Source organism: Stegostoma tigrinum, chromosome 31, assembly GCF_030684315.1.
Source record: "Stegostoma tigrinum isolate sSteTig4 chromosome 31, sSteTig4.hap1, whole genome shotgun sequence".
Lineage (NCBI taxonomy): Eukaryota > Metazoa > Chordata > Chondrichthyes > Orectolobiformes > Stegostomatidae > Stegostoma > Stegostoma tigrinum.
This window is the reverse complement of record NC_081384.1, coordinates 35,552,307-35,574,983: the sequence shown is the minus strand read 5'-3', so window position 1 is coordinate 35,574,983 and position 22,677 is coordinate 35,552,307. Positions and strand designations below refer to the sequence as shown.

Below are 22,677 nucleotides of genomic sequence, written 5' to 3'. Positions count from 1 at the left end.
CTTCAAAACAAATTTTTTTTTACAATAGTATTCTTTTTAAACAGCAAGTCAGATACTGCTTCCTTTCTTCTGCAGGAACCAATCTGTTAAGAGAACGACCATCCATTACTAAGACTACAGTTAAATCCAAATCTATGATGTAAAACAGTATCATTTCATCAGCTATTACACCCAGTTCCCAGTCACAGCAACAGGACTAGAGGTTATGCAGAGCAGACAACGTGAACATCAGACAAGAGAAAATAATTCTGGAATATTAAAAACAATGTTATAAGTTTCAATTTATTAGCAGATGAATAAAAGAAACAATTTCTACACTGCAGCAGCTATCAATGTACATCTAACGGTTTGGATTCCGCACAGTCAAAGCAATACAATTTATTGAAATATACACAGCAACCCTCATCCATAGACTGGGTCATTAACCAAGCATGTATTTCACAGTGACACATACTCACAGGGGCTCCATGGTACCTTCCTTTTGATTCAAAAGAAAATATCCGTACCGGTTTAAACTCACCCCTTCATTTTGTTTATCTTTTGTACATTAAAAGTAAAGCTGTAGTCTAGGAGAGGCTCATGTAGTTGAAATCAGAATCGTCATCATACCACTACAGTAGACAGTTAAATAGAGGCTTTTGTACAAATTTCATTTTAAAAAAAACAGAATAGTTGGAAAGAGGAACCACAGGGAGAAATAAACTGGTCTAAAAGCTTATCAAACCAGGAATTATTCACAGTGTTTAAACTAGCTGCAATGAAATAAACTGAAAGGAACACTCAAAAACCAAAGTTTCTGCACGTATGTAAGTGCTGAATGACATTCAGCCATAAGGGGACTGCGGAAGGATTTAGCTGTGGGTTGCACCTTTGGGGATCTGTGGGTAAATTGGGGTAGCAAAGAGAAAATAACATGAGGATGAAGAAGGAGAAGGAGAAGGAGGAGGAACTCAAAGATTATTTGCCAGGCGTGAATGAACTGGGGAACATAAAATTTCAAACAGAAGTGATTGATGGAACAAACAAAACGTGGGTGTTTTCCATAAAGCAGTATGCATTTAAAAACTGGGATCCAAAAATTCGACACCAATTTGTTTTAATAAAGTCAGAGTTACTTTAATCCTCATTTGAAAAACGGTTTCCAGAAAATAAAATGATTATATATGATCCAACCCAATATAGTGGAGACTGACTAAACCCACTAAGAAAATCTTGTACTTTTTTGATCTTGTGTGATGGAAATTCTGCAGGGTATTACAATCAGTGTTAAATGGATTAACTTTCCAATCTTCTAAAAAGACTTATCAAGTTCTCATAAAATCCACCATAATAACCTACGAACTCTAAGAACATCTTTAACTCTGTTGGATATTTATTGGAACAGGAGCAAACAGAATGATTTGTCTGTAAGCACCAAGGTCTCCTCCCTGAAGAAAAGCAGCTCCAGTATTTAAAATATTTAAAATTATTCAAAAAAGGTACAAGAGTAACTTTTCTGAGGAATTAGTTGGCAACTCAAGTCATAGTCACTTTGCGCCACATCTTTTAACGGCTGATCAATAATGTGCAAAACATCACCTTCCATTAGCTACACATGCCTAAATATTGAGAGGTGAAATGAATGTTAAATAGATAGGTGAGTTGGTGATGGGGAAAACAAAACAATCCAGAGCTTTAAGTGAAAACAGGGTGACTCTAAGCAAACAGGTTGAGAAGAATAGTATCAAGATGACTGTATTCTCACTCTGCTGGAGAAATAATAAAATATGATCTCTCACACTTAGAATGACCAACTGTGCAAAAAAGTTGTATTGACCCACTGAAAAGGGATGTGCACAAACCTAATTTTTAGACATTTTCCAGGGATCCATTTCTGCTGTTCACACCATCTATCTGATTAACATTCTCTTGGCCAAAAACATAATTTAATCTTGCTCTGCTGATATTAAGATTTATTCTGAGACAATGTTCTTGTTTTGATTGTAGATTTCCATTTCTGGGAGAATGTTTGCTTCAGAATGATAATGCCTGCTGTTCGCACTGACAACTAGATTAATGATTGTGTGAACAAGTTCTCCAAGTAGATTACGACCAGAGAATGCAAAGTTTCCAGTTTGTGTTCGGCTTTGGACATAGTCAGTCTACCTCCATTTTACTACGATCTTCCTTCCTCCCACAATCCACCATCATTTCAGACTCAAGAGAAACAAAAGTACGGTCCCAGAAATTTGGGAGCAATACTAAGAGTTACAGTCAAAATTACTTCTTCTTAGAAGGGCTTTGTTACCAAGAATACAAGCACCAATCCTAAACAGCTAGGCAGAAGTGCCTTTGAAAGTTGTACCCTCTAGTTGCAAGTCCCCAGGAGCTAGACTATGTACCTCTATCTGAGCCGTTCCGCCAAGAATGTCTGCATAGGACCTATAATTTCAGATAATGATTTTCTAAGAAAACGAAACACGACTTATTTCACAAGCCAACCAAATGTGATTACCACAGACTGCCAAACTGCATTTTACCGGAGTTGAACTGTGCAATATTTTGCCTTGGTCCTTTAATAAAATCAATACAAAAGTTGAACTTAATTTAAAAATAAAACAGAAAAGACATTTGACCAGTCCAGTGTTGTTAGACCTTAATGATGTTTTAGAGACAGCTGGAGAATGCAGGCTGGTTATTGTATATTAGTAGCAGTGTGGATGATTCTACCTCAGTTAGAGACTTATTAAAATGTTCTGCACACACAGTGCCACTAAATCTAGATCAGCATTAGCATTGATGATCAACCGGACTGGTTTGCTGTATTACTTTATTCCTGCACCCTCTAAACGTAGACATGAATATTTACTTTGCATGCAGCATCAATGTAACTTCTGGGCAAAACCAGATGGCAATAACCATATATCCTCAAAGTTCCCTTATTTTCAATAATAATGGCATAACGATTCTGTAGCTGCCTACAAACTCAAACTTCAGTTTAATCTGAGGGAGGAACAAATCTAATTTATTTAAGCAAATTAATGACTTATTATCTTAAGTAGTCACTTTTTCCATATTTCAACAAGGAAGCTTCTGTAGATGCCACTCCAGGCAATGCCTTAATCTTCAGAGAATCCAAGTCAGACATAGGAGCTTAAGACTGCAATAGAAAGCTTGAATACATCAATTATGCGGACCTTCACTTTTTGGAACCAAATGCCATCAAGCCAGGCCACTGCAACATTTAGCAACAATTCCAAAGCTAAATAATTTGTAACCTTGAGATTCTGACTAACAGTGACTAGCAGGATTTGTAGCAAAATCCCTTCAAACAAGTTACTGGGTAAATTTGCACTAAGTTTTGTGAAATTACAATTCCCTTGTATCCAACCCAAGTAGTACATTCCACATTAAGCAATTTCACCATCTAATATTCTCAATGCTCTATCAGAATTCACCACACAAAGCTGCACTCTAGTTTTGTAATGTAGCAATATCCTTGTCTGAACAGGCTTGGATTTGAATTCTAAGCTATACCAGAGGGAAAGTTAATTCGTCACACATTATCTTACCAATGAGTACTTTGATCTTAACTTTTCACAATGTGAAAATAAAGACCTATTTGCTCCCTATTAATAAAAGGAAGATCCTTAAACATTCTCTGCTTTGGTATGAGGGTTAATAGATTGATTCCAGGTAACAAAGATGTTCTGTGTGCAAGGACATTGGCTGAAACTTACATATCTATTAGGGGCCAGTCTGTGACCTCAAGAAACTTGCTGATGAAAATTCTGGAGGTGGATAAGCAACAGTGATGCACTGAGACCCACTGAGAAAGGTCATACTCATACCAGGTAGGAATAGGATAATGTTACAGAGGGAAAAATGAAAGATAAAGGAATCATATGGGAAGGGAAAGCAAGGGAGAAAACTGCTGCAATTGAGAGCACAGCACCCTCGCTCTCAAATCTAAGCCAATCCACTTTGGATGCCAGTGCACTATTTGTTACTGTTTTCCAAGATTTCTGTGGTACTGCACCTAGTCAGAATTTAGGAACAAGACTATTCTCCCCAGAAAAGGGTAAGCATTATTAATGTGCAGATTAAGTTAACCTTGACTGATAAATCAATAGTGGCTCTCAATTCAAAGGAAAAACAATACGCATATAGTGTATTTTGCAAATATGGAGTCCTTGTTCTACTTTGGTGAAAGCAAACGTGATAATTTCATTCAAGGCTGCTCAAATGGATTAACCAACCAAACAAAATAAAACTGGGGCAGTACAGGCTTGATGGGTTAAGTGGTCTCATTCTGTTCTGCAAGACTCTGATATTAGTCGGAGTTGAAGTTGTCTCATTTAACTAAATTTTACTCCAAAACAATAAGAAATTTACCCTTTAAAAATAACTCTGCACTTTTTGTTGCTACTTTTCCCTCAAACTCAAGGTAAAAAGGAATGTTTGGTATTATATTTGAGAAAGTGTTCAAGAACTATATTCTGCTTCTCCAGAAATTTAAGTATCTCCTAAGGGTGGGGTGCTTTTCATACATCTGACCCACTGTGTCCAAACCCTGTCCCAAGGTAGGTTTGTCTATGATCAGTATTTAAGGTGTTAACTTGTTGTTTGGTGCACAACAATGCATGGACGTGAGATCACCAAATTTTACTCATCTGAGCTAGACCATAAACCATCATAATTCATTTCTCTGAACTTGAACTATTAGTGTATGAAGACAACATCCCATCCTTAAAGATTTACTCCTGAAAAGTGAAAATAAAACAAGTTACGTGGAAATCAGACACGGCAATTTGATAGATGAATATCTTTAGTTATTTAACTCAAAATTTAAAAAAATTAGATGGAAACCCACAATGGATCACAAATATTATTACACTCATAGAAATGCCAACTGAATTGAGAATACACCTTCAGAAAGCAGCAGCCTGCCAAAGCAGAAGTGAATTGCCAGGTTTGTGGAACATAAGCAAGAGGAATAAACCGAAAAAAAAAATCAATGACAAGAAAGCAAACAAAAACAGACAAAAAGAGGCTAAAACAGAAGGTGTTTCAGTGTCAATTCAAGGTACTTTTCCTGTTGCAGGCTCCTCAAAGCCTTAGTGTTGTCTGTTTCTCAATCTACATCCACTCGAGCAGAAAGTGAGCAACATATTAAGGTACTGCAGGAGCAGTGCAAGAAAAAGCAACAGAGTCAGAAAGTAAATGGAGCATGGGGTGGTGGCATGTGAAGGATGAGGAAGAGGAAAAAGTGTTTTTCTAATATAAGAAAGCAGGACGGTGTGTGTATCTGACTCAAAAACAGCCACCAGCACCAACCGGCAACTCCAAACTTTGGAACAATCAAGTCCCCTTATTTGTGCTCAACATGGAACAGTTGTCACCAATTCACCTTGCACGTTAGCAGGGAACTGTCCGTGTTTGTGTGTGTGTGTGTGTGTGTGTGTGTGTGTGTGTGTGTGTCCGTGTGTGCGTTCGGGATGGGGGGTGGGGAGGGGTACAGATAGAAGATATCTCAGAAGCATTTAAAAACAAACACCCATCTTGTTTACTCTCTTCCAGCACACAGCCACCTTCAGTTCATAGCCGTGTCTGAGCTACAGCCAAGGGATATGGGAGAAAGATGCAGATTCTGATCATTGTCCTTTTCATTAGCAGCCATCAGTCATGGTCCGTGATTCATAGCCTCTGCCATCGCCTCCTTACTTCCAGCCTGGAGCATCGCAGTCTCTGCCCATCTCGCTTTAGAGAATCTGTGAGGACGTTCTTCCCCACACTGGACAGACACAGAGAAAACACCTGGTACAAATCAGGATATTACCAGTACAGATTCTGTACTCCTTTTGTGTATGCACCCTCTTAGTGGATCGTCCACATGCTCAGTTTGAACTGTTGTTATTAGATGATCCAGAGGTTGATGCAACCACACCTGGGCTGGTGCTGGATACTGATTTTCTAATATGAGGCATCAAGTATGGGTCACTGGCAAGTTGCTGAACATCTATTCGGTCCTCTTTACGATATGCCAGACAGCGACGAATAAAGGCCTGCAGCAGGACGAGAGAAAGAAAAATTCTCATTAAAGTTGGAATTCCCAAAACCTGACAAGTATCAGACTATTTTGATGTTGATAAGGAAGCAAGTTAGAATAACTTAGGACGTAAATGTTTTAATCTGGGTGAGTTAATTATTACAATCAAGTAGGGAACTGGAAGGTAGGTTTTGCTTAGACATTACATGAACAGTCATGTGATAGTTTATCTGGAAACCATTTGGAACTGTTCCAAACGAAGAGGAAAATGTACCCAGGATGTTACAGTGCAGAGCAAAATCATTCATTTTGGATTTTCTTGTCATCTACACATTTAATAGCTCCTCTCTGTCATCATTAATAGTCTTTTCTTGAAAAAAATCCATGCATCAATTAAAACAGTGAATTTCAAAATTTCTGCTCAGCATTCCCTGCCCTGACAATTGCTGGGCTTTACTTATCATGACCATCAGTGAAAATCATTTTCCCTGATTAATAAAAACCCAGCCATTTTGACCATCATGATAAAATCCTTTAGATGTATCCCTTTCTTTGTACAGAGCAAGCCAACAATCTATGACAGGTAACATTTATGGAGAATTAGTCCCAGGAGATGCTAAATAGCAATTCTGTTCAGCAATAGAGAAGAAATTTATTCGAAATATCGTAATGCATCATTCAGCATAGTTTAGAGGTGACTGAAGAAGAGTTCAAAGGTTACAGGAAGTTAGAGTGGACATGGCAGAGCACGAGAAGCAGAACTCCCTATTAGGAGTGTTACAAGTCACTGTACTACAAAGAACACATCTGAACTACAAAGATTCTGTGAAGGGGACTCAGCTGACTGAAAGAAGGACCAGAGAAAACAGAGGCAAGTGAATCGTGTACCTTCTCAGCCCAATGACGTGCCGTGCAGCAAATGTGACAGATGCTTCAGTGTCAGGGTGGGGTTCCTTAACCACACAAATGGGTACCTAACAAATAGCTGATCACCACAGCCTTACAAAACTGAAGGCTGCTCATAAATATGCCATTATTAGCTCTGAAGGCAAGTTAACAGTTGATGAGATGTCATTCAGTTCAGTTTCTTAGAATGTTATATTTCACAACAGAAAAAAAAGCAGACAAACGTGGCAACACTGTACAAAGTGACTCAGTTTGTACAGGACTATAAAATGATTTCATGTCCTTCCAGCTTACTTGGAGCAATTTCCTCAACACAAATATATCTTCTGGAGAATTGATATTACTTCTCTCTTTGTGGCGTTCGCCTCGACATTTACTTCTGGTATCTACAGATCTCTAAAATGTCTTGCTTCACAAAAATTAAGCACCACAAGCTGCAGGAAACACCAATGGTAAATAGATCCACATTCTGCAAAACAAGCATCCATCCATGATATGAGGCTGTAAACTTTGCTCACCTCATCCACAACCCAAGTGACAAATCTTAAAAACTTCATCAATGATCTACTTAAATCATCTTTTATCTGCTTATGGATGGCCAAACTGTCCATAGAAACTGCTCCCTTCTGGGACAGTGTTCACTCACGAGTCACTTGAATGGCTACAGAATCCTGAACAATGACTTCTACAACTTACCTTTATGACTGCTGTGACATCTGCTGTGCCTGGTCATTTCTATCTGGACTAATCTTGAAAATATTTATAAATCCCTAGTCATGCTCAGACCAGCACAAAATATGTCTCTCTCAGGGTACTACAGATTAATAGGAGTCAACTGTCCCGCCTAGCTGATAAGCAAAAAAAAATGCTTTAAGTCTGCATTATGCAAATTTACCTATAAACTTGTTCTTTTCCTGGTTAATCCCAGCAAGCTAAAGACAGCATTACATATACATTTTGTAAAGGGTTTACCAAAAATTTTACTGCCAAACACCTAATGGCCTGAATTGACTGACATCCTTGGTTCCATTGACCCAGAATGCTGAGGTTATTAACATCAACAAAATCAAACTCGCGAACAAATGATAAATAGGGGAAACAAACTACACTGCCAAAATTTTTAAATATTAGATGTGGCATTAGGATTGCTTGGCAAGTACATTAGATCATACAAGATCAATTTACTTGTACTATACAAATCTCAGCAAGCTTGCGCCAAAACAGAGCCAGAGTAATCGCTGTGAAAGCAATCACTGAAACTGAGTTGAAGTGTAAATTTCTGAAGATTATTTAACTTTCCAATAGACACCATAACCACACAAGCGTGAATGTGAAGATAAATTTGCCAGTGTGTACATCCTCAATGAAAGGAAGCACAACACATCACTGAAGACACATTACTCTGCATTTATAATCATCACATTAAAGCAAGGATGTGATTGCAGCCACTCTCACGCAGAGAAGGTTCACCAGGATGCTGTGCGGGCTATGAGGAACGATGGATAGACTAGGGTTGTCTTCCCTCGGGTTGAAAGGTGACCTGATGCAGGCATGCAAGATCAGAAGGGTTACAGGTAGCTTGGATATGAATGCATTTTCTCCACTAGTAAGTGGGTCAATAACAAGGGGACATGGATTCAAGGAAAGTGGCAGACAACGAAAAGGAAAGTTGAGAATTCTTTCACCCAGAAGGTGATGAGAGTGTGGACCTCACTGCCTGAAAGAGTGGTTGTGGCAGAAACAGTCTAACATTTACGTAGCACTTGGTTCACTTGTGTTTCTGCAGCTTTCGAAGGCTTATGAGGCAAGGTTCAAAAATTGGAATTAGTGAAGTCAGATCTTTGCTGACTGGCATGCATACAATGGGCTGAATGGCCTCCTGCTGTGATGTAAACACAGGTTAATGAGAAAGGCTGGCAGCTGCATCAATCTTCTGATGGAGGTGCAGAGTAGATAATCCATCTGTCATCTCGTGAAGGTTACAGTATCACAAACGTCAATCTTTAAACAATTTGATTCACCCCATTTGTACCAAGAAAAGACAGAGGAAGTGGATATTCCAAAGACTTTGGGCCTTGACAATGGTGCTGAAGACAAAGAACAGGACAAATCCAATCCAGCCAATTATCGCTCCAGCAGTCTACTCTTAATCATCAAGAAAGTGATGATGTTGATTGTTATCGAGCAGCAGTCACTCAGCAAGACCCTGCTCACATTTCACAGTTTGGGTCTGCAACAGCCATTTAGCTTATTTTGGACTTTTAACAGTCTTGGTGCAGACAAGAGTTGAATGTAACAAGCAGGGCAAGACTAAAGGCAACATCTAACAAACAAACTGGTGGGAAAGTTCTCTAATGTTTGTAGTCATACCAAACAAAAAAGGAATTTGGTAGAACAGTAGTTGCTGGAGTTTCAATCATCTCAGTCCCAGGAAATCATGCACAATTTTCTCAAGGTAGTGTCTATCGCCCGACCATCTTTAGGTGCTTCATCAATGAATTTCCTTCGCACATAAAATCAGACTGAAATGCTTGCAGACAACTGCACAATAATTCAGTACCATTCATAACTCTTTGGGAACTGATGGAGACTGCAACCATACATAACAAAACCTGAACATTCAGGTTTATGCTGAGTTAGGAAAATGGAGGAAAATACTGCCAGAAATAATGGGGCATTTAGAGAGTGGCGCAAATAAAGTACTAGGAGGTTTGAATATTCCTTTAAAAATTAGTTTAAATCACTTGAAAAATTAATGGGATTTAAAATGGATAAATCTCTTGGACTGGATGATCTGCACTCCTTGTATTGAAAGAGGTGGCTATAAAGGTAGTCGATGCACTGGCAATCATCTTTCAAAAGTAAAACACTCTGGAGTGGTTCCTGCAGTTTGAAAATGATAAATGTAAGCTCCTACTACTTAAGAAAGAAAGAAGAGAGAAAAAAAGAGCACTATAGATTTGTTACCCTAGTATCAGGCATAAGGAAAATCGTTGAAGCTATAATGTAGGATGCGTTAACAGAATACTCAAAGTAATGACTTAATGTGCAAAGTCAACATGGATTTATTAAAGAGAAATCCTGTTTGAAAAACCTTTTATGGTTTTTGAGAATATAACTAGCAGAATAACTGAGGGAAAACTAGTGGATGTGGCATATTTAGATTTTCTGAAAGCTTTTCAAAAGGTCATTCACAAAACAAGACTATATGGGAAATTAGAGATAGTAGGAACTGCAGATGCTGGAGAATCTGAGACAACACGGTGCAGAGCTGGATGAACACAGCAGCCAAGCAGCAGCAGAGGAGCAGGAGAGCTGATGTTTCCGGCCTAGATCCTTCTTCAGAAATGGGGGAGGGCAAGACGGGGCTCTGAAAAAAATAGGGCGAGAGGGTGAGGCAGAGAAAAGATGGATAGAGAAGATAGATGGAGAGGAGACAAACCGGTCAAAGAGGCAGGGATGGAGCTAGTAAAGATGAGTGTAGGTGGCGAAGTAGGGCAGAGATAGGTCAGTCTAGGGCAGCGGGCAGGTCAGGGGGTGTGGGATGAGGTTAGTAGGTAGGAGATGGTGGTGGGGCTTTAGGTGGGAGGAGGGGATAGGTGTGAAGAAGGGCAGGATAGGGAAGTGGGGACGAGCTGGACTGGTTTTGAGATGCTGTACAGGGAGGGGAGATTTTGAAGCTTGTGAAGTCCACATTGATACCATTGGGCTGCAGGGATCCCAAGCGGAATCTGAGTTATTGTTTCTGCAGCCTTCGGGTAGCATCGTTGTGGCACTGCAGGAGACTCAAGGTGGACATGTCGTCCACAGAATGGGAGTGGGAGTTGAAATGGTTCGCGACTGGGAGGTGCAGTTGTTTACAACCCAGTGTAGGTGACTTGCAAAGCAGTCCCAAGCCTCCGCTTGGTTTCCCCGATGTAGAGGAGACCACAATGGAACAGCGGATGCAGTATACCACATTAGCAGATGTGCAGGTGAATCTCTGCTTGATGTGGAAAGTCTTCTTGGGGCCTGGGATGGGGGTGAGGCAGGAGGTATGGGGGCAGGTGTAGCTCTTCCTGCCGTTGCAGGGTTGCTACGGATTGAGAAGTGGTTAATGGATAGAAAACAGTAGGTATAATTGGGCCTTTGTCAGGATGGCAGACTGTGACTAGTAGGGTACCATGAGGATTAGTGCCTGAACCTCAGATCTATGCAATCTGTATCACGATTCTGATTTGGGGATTAATTGTTATAAATTTAAGTTTGTAGATGACTCAAGACTAGGTGAAAGTGAGTTATGAGCAAGACGCAAAGACAATCGTCAAGAAGATTTGGAGAGACTAAGTAAGTGGGGAAAAAATTAGCAGATTGAATAGAATGCAGAGATTGAAACATTATCTGCTTTAGTTAAATAAACAGAAATACAAAGTATTTCTTATATGGTGAAATAGTGGGAAAGGCTGAACTTTGAAGGAACATTGGAGACCTTATTCATGAAAGTTAACACACAGATGCAGCAAACATTTAAGGTGGCAAATGGCACATTAAGATTTGAGCATACAGAGCATTGGTGTAACAAAATCTAGAATACAGTGCAGAGTTTTGAATTCCTTTCTATAGAAAGTTATACATACAGAGTGTGAGAGAGAAATGAGAAGACAATGAAGGTGCACCAAACTAATTTCTGGGATGGAGGGGTTGTCCTAAGTAAAAAGATCAAACTGTCTAGGCCCTTATTCTCCTAAGTTAGATGATGTTTCAAAATATATTTGACAGATGATCATATAGTTGTGGTTAGGAAATTGTCCAATAAACTTCTGACTTAACTGCATGTGTTAGATACTTTGGGTGTCTTTACAAAGGGGCTCAATTAATAGATGTGTCTCAGGGGACTATGAGGTTCAGTTCTTTTCCTAATCCCCACTAATAGCACTCTCTTTTCTTCTGGTCTCAAGTATTCAAAACGTGTCGATGATGTGACATTTGGAGTCAAGGCTCAGAAAACTATCAATGATCTCAATGAATGGTGGAACGAAGACAATGTGCAGCTGAATGCTAATAAATTTACATCATACAAGGAGACTTTAGTAGATAAAACACGTGCCCCATGACATAAGTTTGGTAATTACACCCTAGTTGAGGTGAATGCCTCGAAACATTGGAGTTTACAACCAAGGCAACAAAACAGGACAGCCAAGTTGCCAGTTTGCCCAGACACAAACAAATGGATATTTATTCCCAGATCCCTTGATCGAGTAAATAATTTGTAATAAGTTTCTTGATTATTTAGTCTGTAAATGAATTTTTGATTCAAATCAGAGTACAATTCAGCCTTTGGGCTGTGATATTGTTTCTTGAATAAAATACTATCGTTATTACAGTAATTAGGATTGTGTTACGAAGGCTTCTTATTCAATTTTTTTGCGGACTCGAGCTTGAATGTTACTGAGTTCGTGAAATTTAAAAAAAAGTCAACAAAAGAGCACTGGAACTTCTTTTTAACAAAAAGTCTCATTTCTTGGGGCAATTGCTGGTTTACTGAATACTGTCTGTCTGGGTTTATGGACAATCTGGGTCAAGCGGAGGCTTGGGGACTGCTTTGCAGAACACCTCCGCTCGGTTCGCAATAAACAACTGCACCTCCCACTCGCGAACCATTTCAACTCCCCTTCACATTGGTTAGACGACATGTCCATCCTGGGCCTCCTGCAGTGCCACAAGGATGCCACCCGAAGGTTGCAGGAACAGCAACTCATATTCCGCTTGGGAACCCTGCAGCCCAATGGTATCAATGTGGACTTCACCAGCTTCAAAATCTCTCCTTCCCCCACCGCATCCCAAAACCAGCCCAGTGCGTCCCCTCTCCCCACTGCATCACACAACCAGCCCAGCTCTTCCCCTCCCCCCACTGCATTCCAAAACGAGCCCAGCCTGTCTCTGCCTCCCTAACCTGTTCTTCCTCTTGCCCATCCCTTCCTCCCACCCCAAGCCGTACCTCCATTTCCTACCTACTAACCTCATCCCAACTCCTTGACCTGTCTGTCTTCCCTGGACTGACCTATCCCCTCCCTACCTTCCCACCCATACTCTCCTCTCCACCTATCTTCTTTTCTCTCCATCTTCGGTCCGCCTCCCCCTCTCTCCCTATTTATTCCAGAACCCTCTCTGATGAAGGGTCTCGGCCCGAAACGTCAGCTTTTGTGCTCCTGAGATGCTGCTTTGCCTGCTGTGTTCATCCAGCTTCACACTTTATTATCTTGGATTGTCCAGCATCTGCAGTTCCCATTATCTCTTCTGCTTTGGTTGTAATTTGGGGTAACTGGCCAGAGGCCTGTTGAAAAAAAGCTTCCTAATTCAGTTCTCTTGATTCTGGAAACTACCTCTTGTTGTGGGTCCAGTGGGTAGCTGGAGCCCTGAACCAGCAGCTTTCTTACTAGAGGTCTCTGAAAGAATTTGTCAATGTTTCTTGAATGACTGCTTCACCGTAGATCTCTGTAGACAACAGTGTGTGTTCAGCAAAATCTGCCTTAGTCCACCAGCTGCTTCACTTATTACAGAAACCTGGATGATGGGTCTTTGTATGTGAAGCCTTGCATAGAGTGAATATCTGACTAGCCTTATTGAAAACTGGTTAAAACAATTACATTTATCTGTCACCTGGGAATAATGGAATAGAGAGTGACAGTACTCTCCTCCCACCTTAGTCGTAATATTCTCCATTTAAACAGGGGCAGCTCCAGCAACACAAAATAAATGGGCCCATTGATCTGCACTTCTCATACCACCGAAAATATTTACCCCCTCCACGATCAGTACTCAGTGGTAGTACCACTGATAGTATGCACTGCAGAAGCTCATCAAAGCTCCTTCCACCCATCACCTAGGTGGTCGGGGCAGCAGTTACATGGAAAGGTCCCCGCCAAGTCAGAGTTATACTCCCTTTCCTTTACAACAGCACCTTAGGCGTAATTACATCACAGGGATTGCATCAATCAGGCACAGGCAATAATGCTGGCTTAGCTAGTGACACCCATATCCCAAGAACAAATTTTAAAAAGCCATATCAGAACAATACTGGAAAGGGTGATAGGTCTGCCATGGGAACTGATTATTATGGGGTGAATGAAGAATGTGAGTGTTATAAGGATGGGTGGAACATTACCACCCAAGGATTGCATTATCCTCGCAAACAGCATTTCCACTGCAGTAAGATTTCAGTCTGGATGATTCCATGGATATAAGTTCCTCCACTGTTGAGGGAAGAGAATCATTAGATTGACTGAGACTGCCTTTAATAAATCCAACCATTTATCCAATGGATCCCCTTCACACAGCTTCAATAAATAGGAGAACATTTTCCTCAAATGCTACTTCTGCAGCACACCAGGCTGAAATGAGAGCAACTTGGAGAAATCCTTCCACACAAGTGAAGCAGCCTGTTTAATATTACAGCTTGGCCATTTTGATTCCTTGAATAAAAAGCTGTACAACTGCTAAATTCAGATAATTATATTCTGGATGAAGCACCATCGATAATACTCCCCTCTAAACATCAAAAACGCAAATATCCTGACTGCATCATAGAATAGAATAGAATAGAATAGGACGGTATAGAACAGGCTCTTCAGCCAACTGGAGTCTGTGCCAAAGTTATACTAAATTTACAGTAGTCCCACTTATCACCACTTGGCCTATAACATCGAATGTTATGACATTTCAAGTGTTCATCCACAGTTGCCAGAGCTGTTGAGTGCAGTCAAGAGTGAACCACACTGCTGTGGATCTGCAGTTATATATGGACCAGACCATGCAAGATTGGCAGATCTTCTTCCCTAAAAGACATTAGGAAATTAGATTGGTTTTTACAACAAAATCAGCAGCGGTTACATTATCACCATTTGTATTGAGTTCACGTTTCACCATGTGCCACGATGGGATTCAAATCCATGTTGCCAGAGCAGTGGCGTGGGATTCTCGATTACAAGTCTAGTGACATTACCATCGTATATTCCACATTTTGTTGTATGACATTCTATTGGGTCTATACTCCACTGAGTGAAGCAGCTATCGGTCATAACATTGAAAATAAAATGCAACTGGAAGGTTATAAGCTAAACCATTCACTGTTTCTTTTTCCACAGACACTGTCTGATGTGAGAAGTGTTGTCAAAATTTTCTAGTTTAATTTCACCATTTCATCAGAAGTTCCCTACTGATCAAAATTCAGGAACAACTTGGGTCCAGGTACTTGACAGAATTCAGTTACAGTAGGTCCAGAGTGTCTTGCATTTAATCCACAAATAATAACATTTCAGTGTGAAGCAAGACACAGATGAGTAAGACAGACATTGAATGTCCTCTTGGCTGATCTACAATTAGTCTGCTTCCATTCACCCAGGGCAGTCTGAACCAGTCATGCACACAGGACTGGTATAGGAATACTTTTCGCTCAATTCACAAGGAACCTGTGAATCACTGAAGAAGAGTGGAAATTAACACGTACATAAGAAAGTGCTACAACAGAAATATGTGGTTTGTGTGCTGACATCATGTGGCTAGAGAAGACACAATTTCATTGTAGGCTATTTCACTATCTCCAGCAACACAGATAGTTTTTATAGGTCAGAAAATATATCCAAAAGAATAGCTGAGTCATACTGACTAGGAGGATCCAGATAACCAACTGAAAGCCACAAAGACCAAGGCTGTCTCTTTGACTGTGAGAAAACTGACCAACATCTCTTACAGACCACACGCATTGTTATTCAGCATTCCCTGGAATGCTGGAACTGATCATGCCTGGATGACAGGTAAGGAAACAAACATCTGATGCACCCAAAATTCACAGTTGAGTCAGAAAAATCCCACGACAAGATGCTTTCCATTCCTTCTGGGTTATAACACTACTGACCAAGTTGCTATTAAAGAAATTAAGTGGGCCATTATGTGGGCCATCATGAATGTCTGCAACCAGTGTGATGAAGATACTCCCACAATGCTGTTAGTCAAAGTTTCCAGGATATTGAAAAGTGGCTATTAAAAAAAAACTGTAATTCAAACAAATTCTGAAAATGCCGTTTTTGATGAGAGATCTTTGGCCTGAAAAAGATTAGTTTGCAGTCTCATTACAAGTGCTGCCTGATCTGTTTCTTGTACTTGTTTCTGCTTTCAGCAATTACAGTATTTTGTTTTTCAATGAAGAAACTGCATCAGTTAAGGTAAATACATTATCTACAGTTTCAATTTTCTCCCAAATGAAGAGCCCTTGGTAGCAAACAACTACTAGATTTAGTTTTACTGTTCTAAACAGCATGACAATAAGAGTTGTGTTAGAACATAAAAGCAAAAAGTTACCATGTTGAAATTATTTAGTTCCGTGAAGAATCCTTTATCCTCCCACCAGATACTTTCCCTTTTCTTTGTTCCTTCTTCACTTTCTTTTAATTAATTCACAGGATGAGGGCACCACTAGCTGGGCGGGCATTTATTACCCTTCCCGAACTGTGCAGAGGGCAATTAAGAGTCTACTGCTGTGAATCTGGAGTCACATGCAGGCCAGACCAGATAAGGATGGCAGTTTCCTTCCCTAAAGGACATTAGTGAACCAGATGGGTTTTCCTGACTATCAGCAATATATTCATGATCATCATTAGGCTCTTAATTCCAGATTTCATTTTTTTAAAATTGAATCTAGCATGGCAGGATTCAATCCAGGTACCTAGAATGTTACCTAGGTCTCTGGATTAACAATACAGTGATAATACCATTAGGCCTTCACCTACCCAGAGGAAATGCTTCGATTCTCAATCAATGCTACTTTATAACGAACCAATAAGTGGTGCATAATAGGTACACACCAATGATTTTCTCCCCAGGAATATCTTAGGAATTCAAATAAATAATGAAGAAAACACCTGTTTCCCACCACTAGGCATCATGATCAGGGCTGAAATACTTTGAGTAACTGAAGCAAAACTGCCTGTTAGAAGAGCCTAAACAGATTATTACACTGTGATCTAGCCATAACTGGGAGCATATTGAGACTGCATTATAGGTAGGACTATGTGATGACAAAAGTCCTTTTAGAAGGTCTACGAAAAGATGCTTCTTGCTTAATTACAGAGAAATGAACTAATACAAGGAAACTGGTCAGTTTCAGTTACATTCTGCACTTGAGTTCCTATGCTCCAATCTTTAGAAATTAGATTGGTTTAAAGCTATAACAATGGTGAAAAATAATTTATCCCAAATTATTGGAAACAAAACTTGTGATCAACTCAACTATTTAAGTATGGCAAAAATAAATGGAGATGTATTCATGTTTTGACAATTTAAAATAGAAAACTATAAGCTTGGTGGATTTTTATCTACATTTTAGCCCACTTACCCACTCCCTCCCCAATTTGGGTTTGCTAGATAATAATCTAAGCATAGATCCAAACAGATATCTAACATTTGTTCTGTATATATTATGAAAGAAAGTATCTTACTTTAGTTTACATTCCTTATGATTAAGTATTCTTTCCAAAATAAACTTTTATTCATTGACCCTCAAACACAAGTGTATAAGAATTTCTGACTGTTTTCATGCAAACTTCTGTGTTGGAAATTAAATTCTTGAGAACTGAGTGTGTACACACTGTTGTTCTATCTGTGCAACTTAGATTGAAATTAAATAAAGTTATAAAAAAAATAGAAGTTAGACTTTTTAGTGCATACGTTAATCTTGTCAGGAAAGCTTAAACTGTGCCGCAGTGCAAAACCTTATGCAGTGGATACAATATAAAAAACCATACTGAATAACACTATGGTAGAATGAAACAGATTCTTTAATGCATGCTTTAACAATTGTGGAGCACCGAGATGGTCTAATTTTGCCTTTGCGCTGTTGGTCAAAGTACCTCAAAAGCTCTGTGCTATCATGAGGTCCAAATGGATTTGGTGACCACAATAAATAGCAAGGTTAGGCACCTGCATACTAACAAGATTCTACTTTTCTTGCAGCTATCATGCGTTTCAAGTGACAAACTTACCTTTGCTTCTGCACTGTTCACTGGCTTCTGAGGGAATTGCACCTCTGTAGCTTTCAGAATTGTGTTTTCCTGAAGGATGTCCTGTTGAGACTGGTTATGACCAAATGGCTAAGGAATAGAAAGTGAAGGTTCAAACATATCAGAGTTTAGAAAACAAAGTAGCAAGCAGTCATTAGTGAACCAGAAGGTTCAAAGAAAAATAATTTTCAAAGTACTCCCTGCCTGAACTTTTCTTTGATATATTTTGAAAAAGAAACTTCAAGAATCAACATATATATCAGTAGCTGTCAAAAGCTGTCTAAGCTTGCTAAAATTCAGATATTACTATTGAGGTGGACCAGATTCAAGCAGTTCTAGATGGTCCCTGGTTTCAACCAGAATCTATTCCCAATAATTAAGATGAATACATTTCTATCACTTTTTCTTTACAGATAACCATTCATAGTTGCCAGGAAGAGGCTAATAGGGTGCTGAAAGCATTCACTTTTCAAACCTTTTTAAATTTTGTAAAGTACTGGCACCTTCCCTGAAGATCTTGTGGGGCTGATTTCTCACCTAATCTGACACAATGGAGTGGTTCCCACACCACTGGTTTCAAATGAAGATAAAGCTTCACAAGAGAAAGGGATCAACACAAAACGATTCCTTCAAGGGTCAGATAATACCCCTTCAAAACGATCCTAGAAATTTAGAGGTGATGTAAAGAAAATTCTTTTCACCAAGAGATTGGTGGGAATTTTCAGGAGGTGCAAGCTCAATGGGCTGACAGTGCCTCTTCTCTACTGTATGATTCCATGATTCTACACCTTAAATCTTGATCCCTCCAGCAAGGATAGAAGTTTCTTCCTGTCTACCCTATCTGCACCCCTTAATTTTTTACATCTTATTCACATCACCTCTCAGTCTTCTCTGTTCTCGGGAAAACACAACCCCAGTCTGTCCAATCTCCCATATAACTGAAACTCTCCAGCCCAGGCAACATCCTGGTAAATCTCTTCTGCCCCTCTCCAGTGCTGTCATATTCTTTCATACAATGTGGATTGCAGAGCTGCTCTCACTGTATCCCAACCAATGTTTTACAACCTTCCTGCTCTTAAACTCTATTTCTCAGCCAATAAAAACAAGTATACCACAAGCCTTCTAAATCACCTTATCACCTGTCCTGCTACACTAAGAGACTGGTGCACATGCATACCAAGGTGCCTTTGATACTCACTGCTTTGGAGGGTCCTACCATTCAACATATAGTCCCTTGCCTTGTTTCTGCTGCACAACTGCATCACCTCACAATTAGCCAGATTGCAGCCCAGTTCAACTGACCAACTGTCTACAACCTCCAGTAGTCCAAGGCTATCCTCATCACTACGTGCCATCTCACTAACTTTTGAATTATCTTCAAACTTACTGATCAATTCTCCTAAATTTGAATCTAAAAATTATTCACTCCTCCCAGCACAACCAATACTGTTGCCCACCAGAGACCAGCACACTGTGCAGATACCTGTATGATCCTACTGTAACTACAGGGAGTTTCATCACATTTCAAATATTAACAGTGCCTACATTTTCTATTGTCACTTTGCTTGTGAGGAAATTCATCATGTGATTCACCGCACCGAATGTGTCAGTAAAGCTGGACGAACCAAATAACCAATAAAGTGGTGATGTTTCAGAGGCTTGTGTGTCAACTGCTTTGATCTCTGAATGGACAACTGAGCTGCAAGTGTAGGCAAGGCAAGTGCAATCTTTATTGCACAAGTACTTCTTTAAAACAGAAGTACTTCTAGTTATTCTTTGGCCAAAGACCATCAGAATCATAACTTCTAACTTGGAAAAAGCCATGTAAATTCGTCCATGTGCAAAGCAGGGCCAGGATCACCAACAATTTTAATGCACAAACTCATTTATGCGATATATAAATACAAGTAAGAATATGACATTCTGACATTAAAAGTTGGGAATCAGTTTCACTCCCAAGTCCAATCCAATGACTCAATATTATTCAATGAATAAACATTTTAGATTTCCTTGAAATCTGCTCACTATAATATCAGTACCTATCAAAGAAAGCTTGTTTCAAGACAGAGTTCTTATTTACAATTGAGGTTTCACAGCAACATTTGAACTGCTCCTTCCTGGAGTCTTGGACTGAATGATGGTATACCCATCAAAGTTAGATAGTGCTGAAATTCTAGAGGGTGCAGAGTATAAAAATCTTGTTTATCTACAGAATCAATGCTAATATATTTTTAATTCATCCAACAACTTTCGTAAACGTCTGCATTCAAATCTAGTAAGACTCTTAATTTTAAGCACAAAGTAATTATTTTTGAATCAGAGATAGTAGGAATTGCAGATGGTGGAGATTCTGAGATAACAAGGTGTGGAGCTGGATGAACACAGCAGGCCCAGCAGCATCAGGGGACCCTTCTTCGGAAATGGGGGAGGGGAAGGGGGTTCTGAAATAAATTGGGAGAGAGGGGGAGGCGGAAAGTGGATGGGTAGAAGAGAAGATAGGTGGAGAGGAGATAGACCGGTCAAAGAGGCAGGGATGGAGCCAGTAAAGATGAGTGTAGATGGGAAGGTAGGGAGGAGATAGGTCAGTCCAGGGAAGACGGACAGCTCAAGGGGGCAGGATGAGGTTAGTAGGTAGGAGATGGGGTGGGGTTTGAAGTGGGAGGAGCAGATATGCAGGAGGGAGGGCAGGTTAGAAAGGTGGGGACGAGCTGGGCTGGTTTTGGGATGCGGTAGGGGGAGGGGGTATTTTGAAGCTTGTGAAGTCCACATTGATACCATTGGGCTGCAGGGTTCCCAAGCGGAATGTGAGATGCTGTTCCTGCAACCTTCGGGGAGCATCGTTGTGGCACTGCAGGAGGCCCAGGATGGACATGTCATCTGTGGAATGGGAGGGGGAGTGGAAATGGTTCACGACTGGGAGGTGCAGTTGTTTAGTGTGAACTGAGCGGATGTGTTCTGCCAAGCGGTTCCCAAGTCTCCGCTTGGTTTCCCCGATGTACAGGAGGCTACAACGGGAACAGTGGATGCAGTATACCACATTAGCAGATGTGCAGGTGAACACCTGCTTGATGTGGAAAGTCTTCTTGGGGCACTGGATGGGGACAAGGGGGGAGGTATGGGGCAGGTGTAGCACTTCCTGTGGTTGCACGGAGAAACGCTGAGTGTGGTGGGGCTGGAAGGGAGTGTGGAGCAGACAAGAGAGTCACGGACAGAGTGGCCTCTCCGGAAAGCAGATAAGGGTGGGGAGGGAAACATGTCTTTGGTAGTGGGGTTGGATTGCAGATGGCGGAAGCATTGGAGGATGATGCATTGGATCCGGAGGTTGGTGAGGTGGTACGTGAGGACGAGAGGGATTCTGTTTTGGTTGTTATTGCGAGGAGGGGTTGTTAGGGATGTGTGTGTTGTCCCTACCTCCCCACCTACACTCACCTTTACTGGGTCCATCCCTGCCTCTTAGACCTGTCTGTCTCCTCTCCACCTATCTTCTCCTCTATCAATCTTCTATCCACCTCCCTCTCTCTCCCTATTTATTTCAGAACCCCCTTCCCCTCCCTCATTTCTGAAGAAGGGTCAAGGCCCGAAACATCAGCCTTCCTGCTCCTCTGTCGTTGCTTGGCCTGCTGTGTTCATCCAGCTCTATGCCTTGTTATCGCTAATTGTTTTTGAATAATAAGTATCAAATAATTACCTCCCATAATTTACCACTCTTAAATTCCATCATTTCATCCACCCCCATCCCATGCCATGCCATATCCTTCCCATTTCATCTCTCCCATGCCAAGACAGGCTACAAAGTCAGAAGTCACACAACACCAGGTTATAGTCCAATAGATTTATTTGGAATCACAAGCTTTTGGAGCATGGTTTGTGATTTCAACTAAACCTGTTTGACCAAAACCTGGTGTCATGTGACTTCTGACTGACCATCCTGGTCCAACACCAGTACCTCCACATCAAGAGAGGGGAGACAGAAGGCAGTGAAATGCTTTGCATTTATATAATGTCTCTCACAACCTCAGAACTGGGTACAGCAAAAGATGCTCTCCATGCCAACGCTGTAACACTACTGCGAAAATTAAAACAATTCTGCATAAAATCCAACCATTTTTAAAGAATAACAGGAACTACAAGTTACCTTGCGTCCATACAGACATTGATAGAAGATAACTCCCACCGACCATACATCGACTTTATTGGAAATCTTAGGGGGCTCTTTCCCAACCACAAAACATTCAGGAGGCAAATACCTAATAAGGGAGAGAATGGTGTTAGAATGTGGAGTGATAAATTCTTCATTAATGAAATAACCATCAGACATGCTAACAGGTCTCATTCTGCTACACAGCTAGCATGAAATAACACAGTAAATGAGCATTATATTAGTTCATCAATATATTTTGCGAATAGAAAATGGTCCTACACCTATCAGGCAAGTAGGATAAAAGATGATTTTGGACAATGGGCAAAAAGTTACAAGGAAAGTAAAATTCATGGCATCTTAATTTTCAAATAAGTTAAAATTTGAATTCCTCAAAAGAATTACAAAATAAAAATCATTAATTACTTGGTGGTATGTAAGAGGGCACAATTTCCCGTGAGCAACCCTAGATAGTCAAACTATCTGCACCTTCCCATTGTACCCATTGAAATATAGTAACTAACACCTGCGTTGCTACATGCACAAACTATACATGCTCTGTAACCCTATCT

General features: G+C 40.4%; 1 protein-coding gene across 4 annotated transcripts in view; it reads right to left on the bottom strand.

The window, feature by feature from the left end:
• Positions 1-318: 318 nt before the first annotated feature.
• The window catches only part of tlk2 (tousled-like kinase 2), a 161,473-nt gene continuing 139,114 nt past the window's right edge, over positions 319-22,677 (bottom strand). For all 4 annotated transcript variants that reach the window (XM_048560672.2, XM_048560673.2, XM_048560674.2 and 1 more), the window contains 3 exons: positions 22,103-22,214; positions 17,950-18,057; positions 319-6,044 (listed from right to left, as the gene is read on the bottom strand). In XM_048560672.2, the coding sequence (XP_048416629.1) occupies positions 5,877-6,044; positions 17,950-18,057; positions 22,103-22,214 (388 nt within the window). In that variant the 3' untranslated portion in view covers positions 319-5,876. The remainder of the gene's footprint in view (positions 6,045-17,949; positions 18,058-22,102; positions 22,215-22,677) is intronic.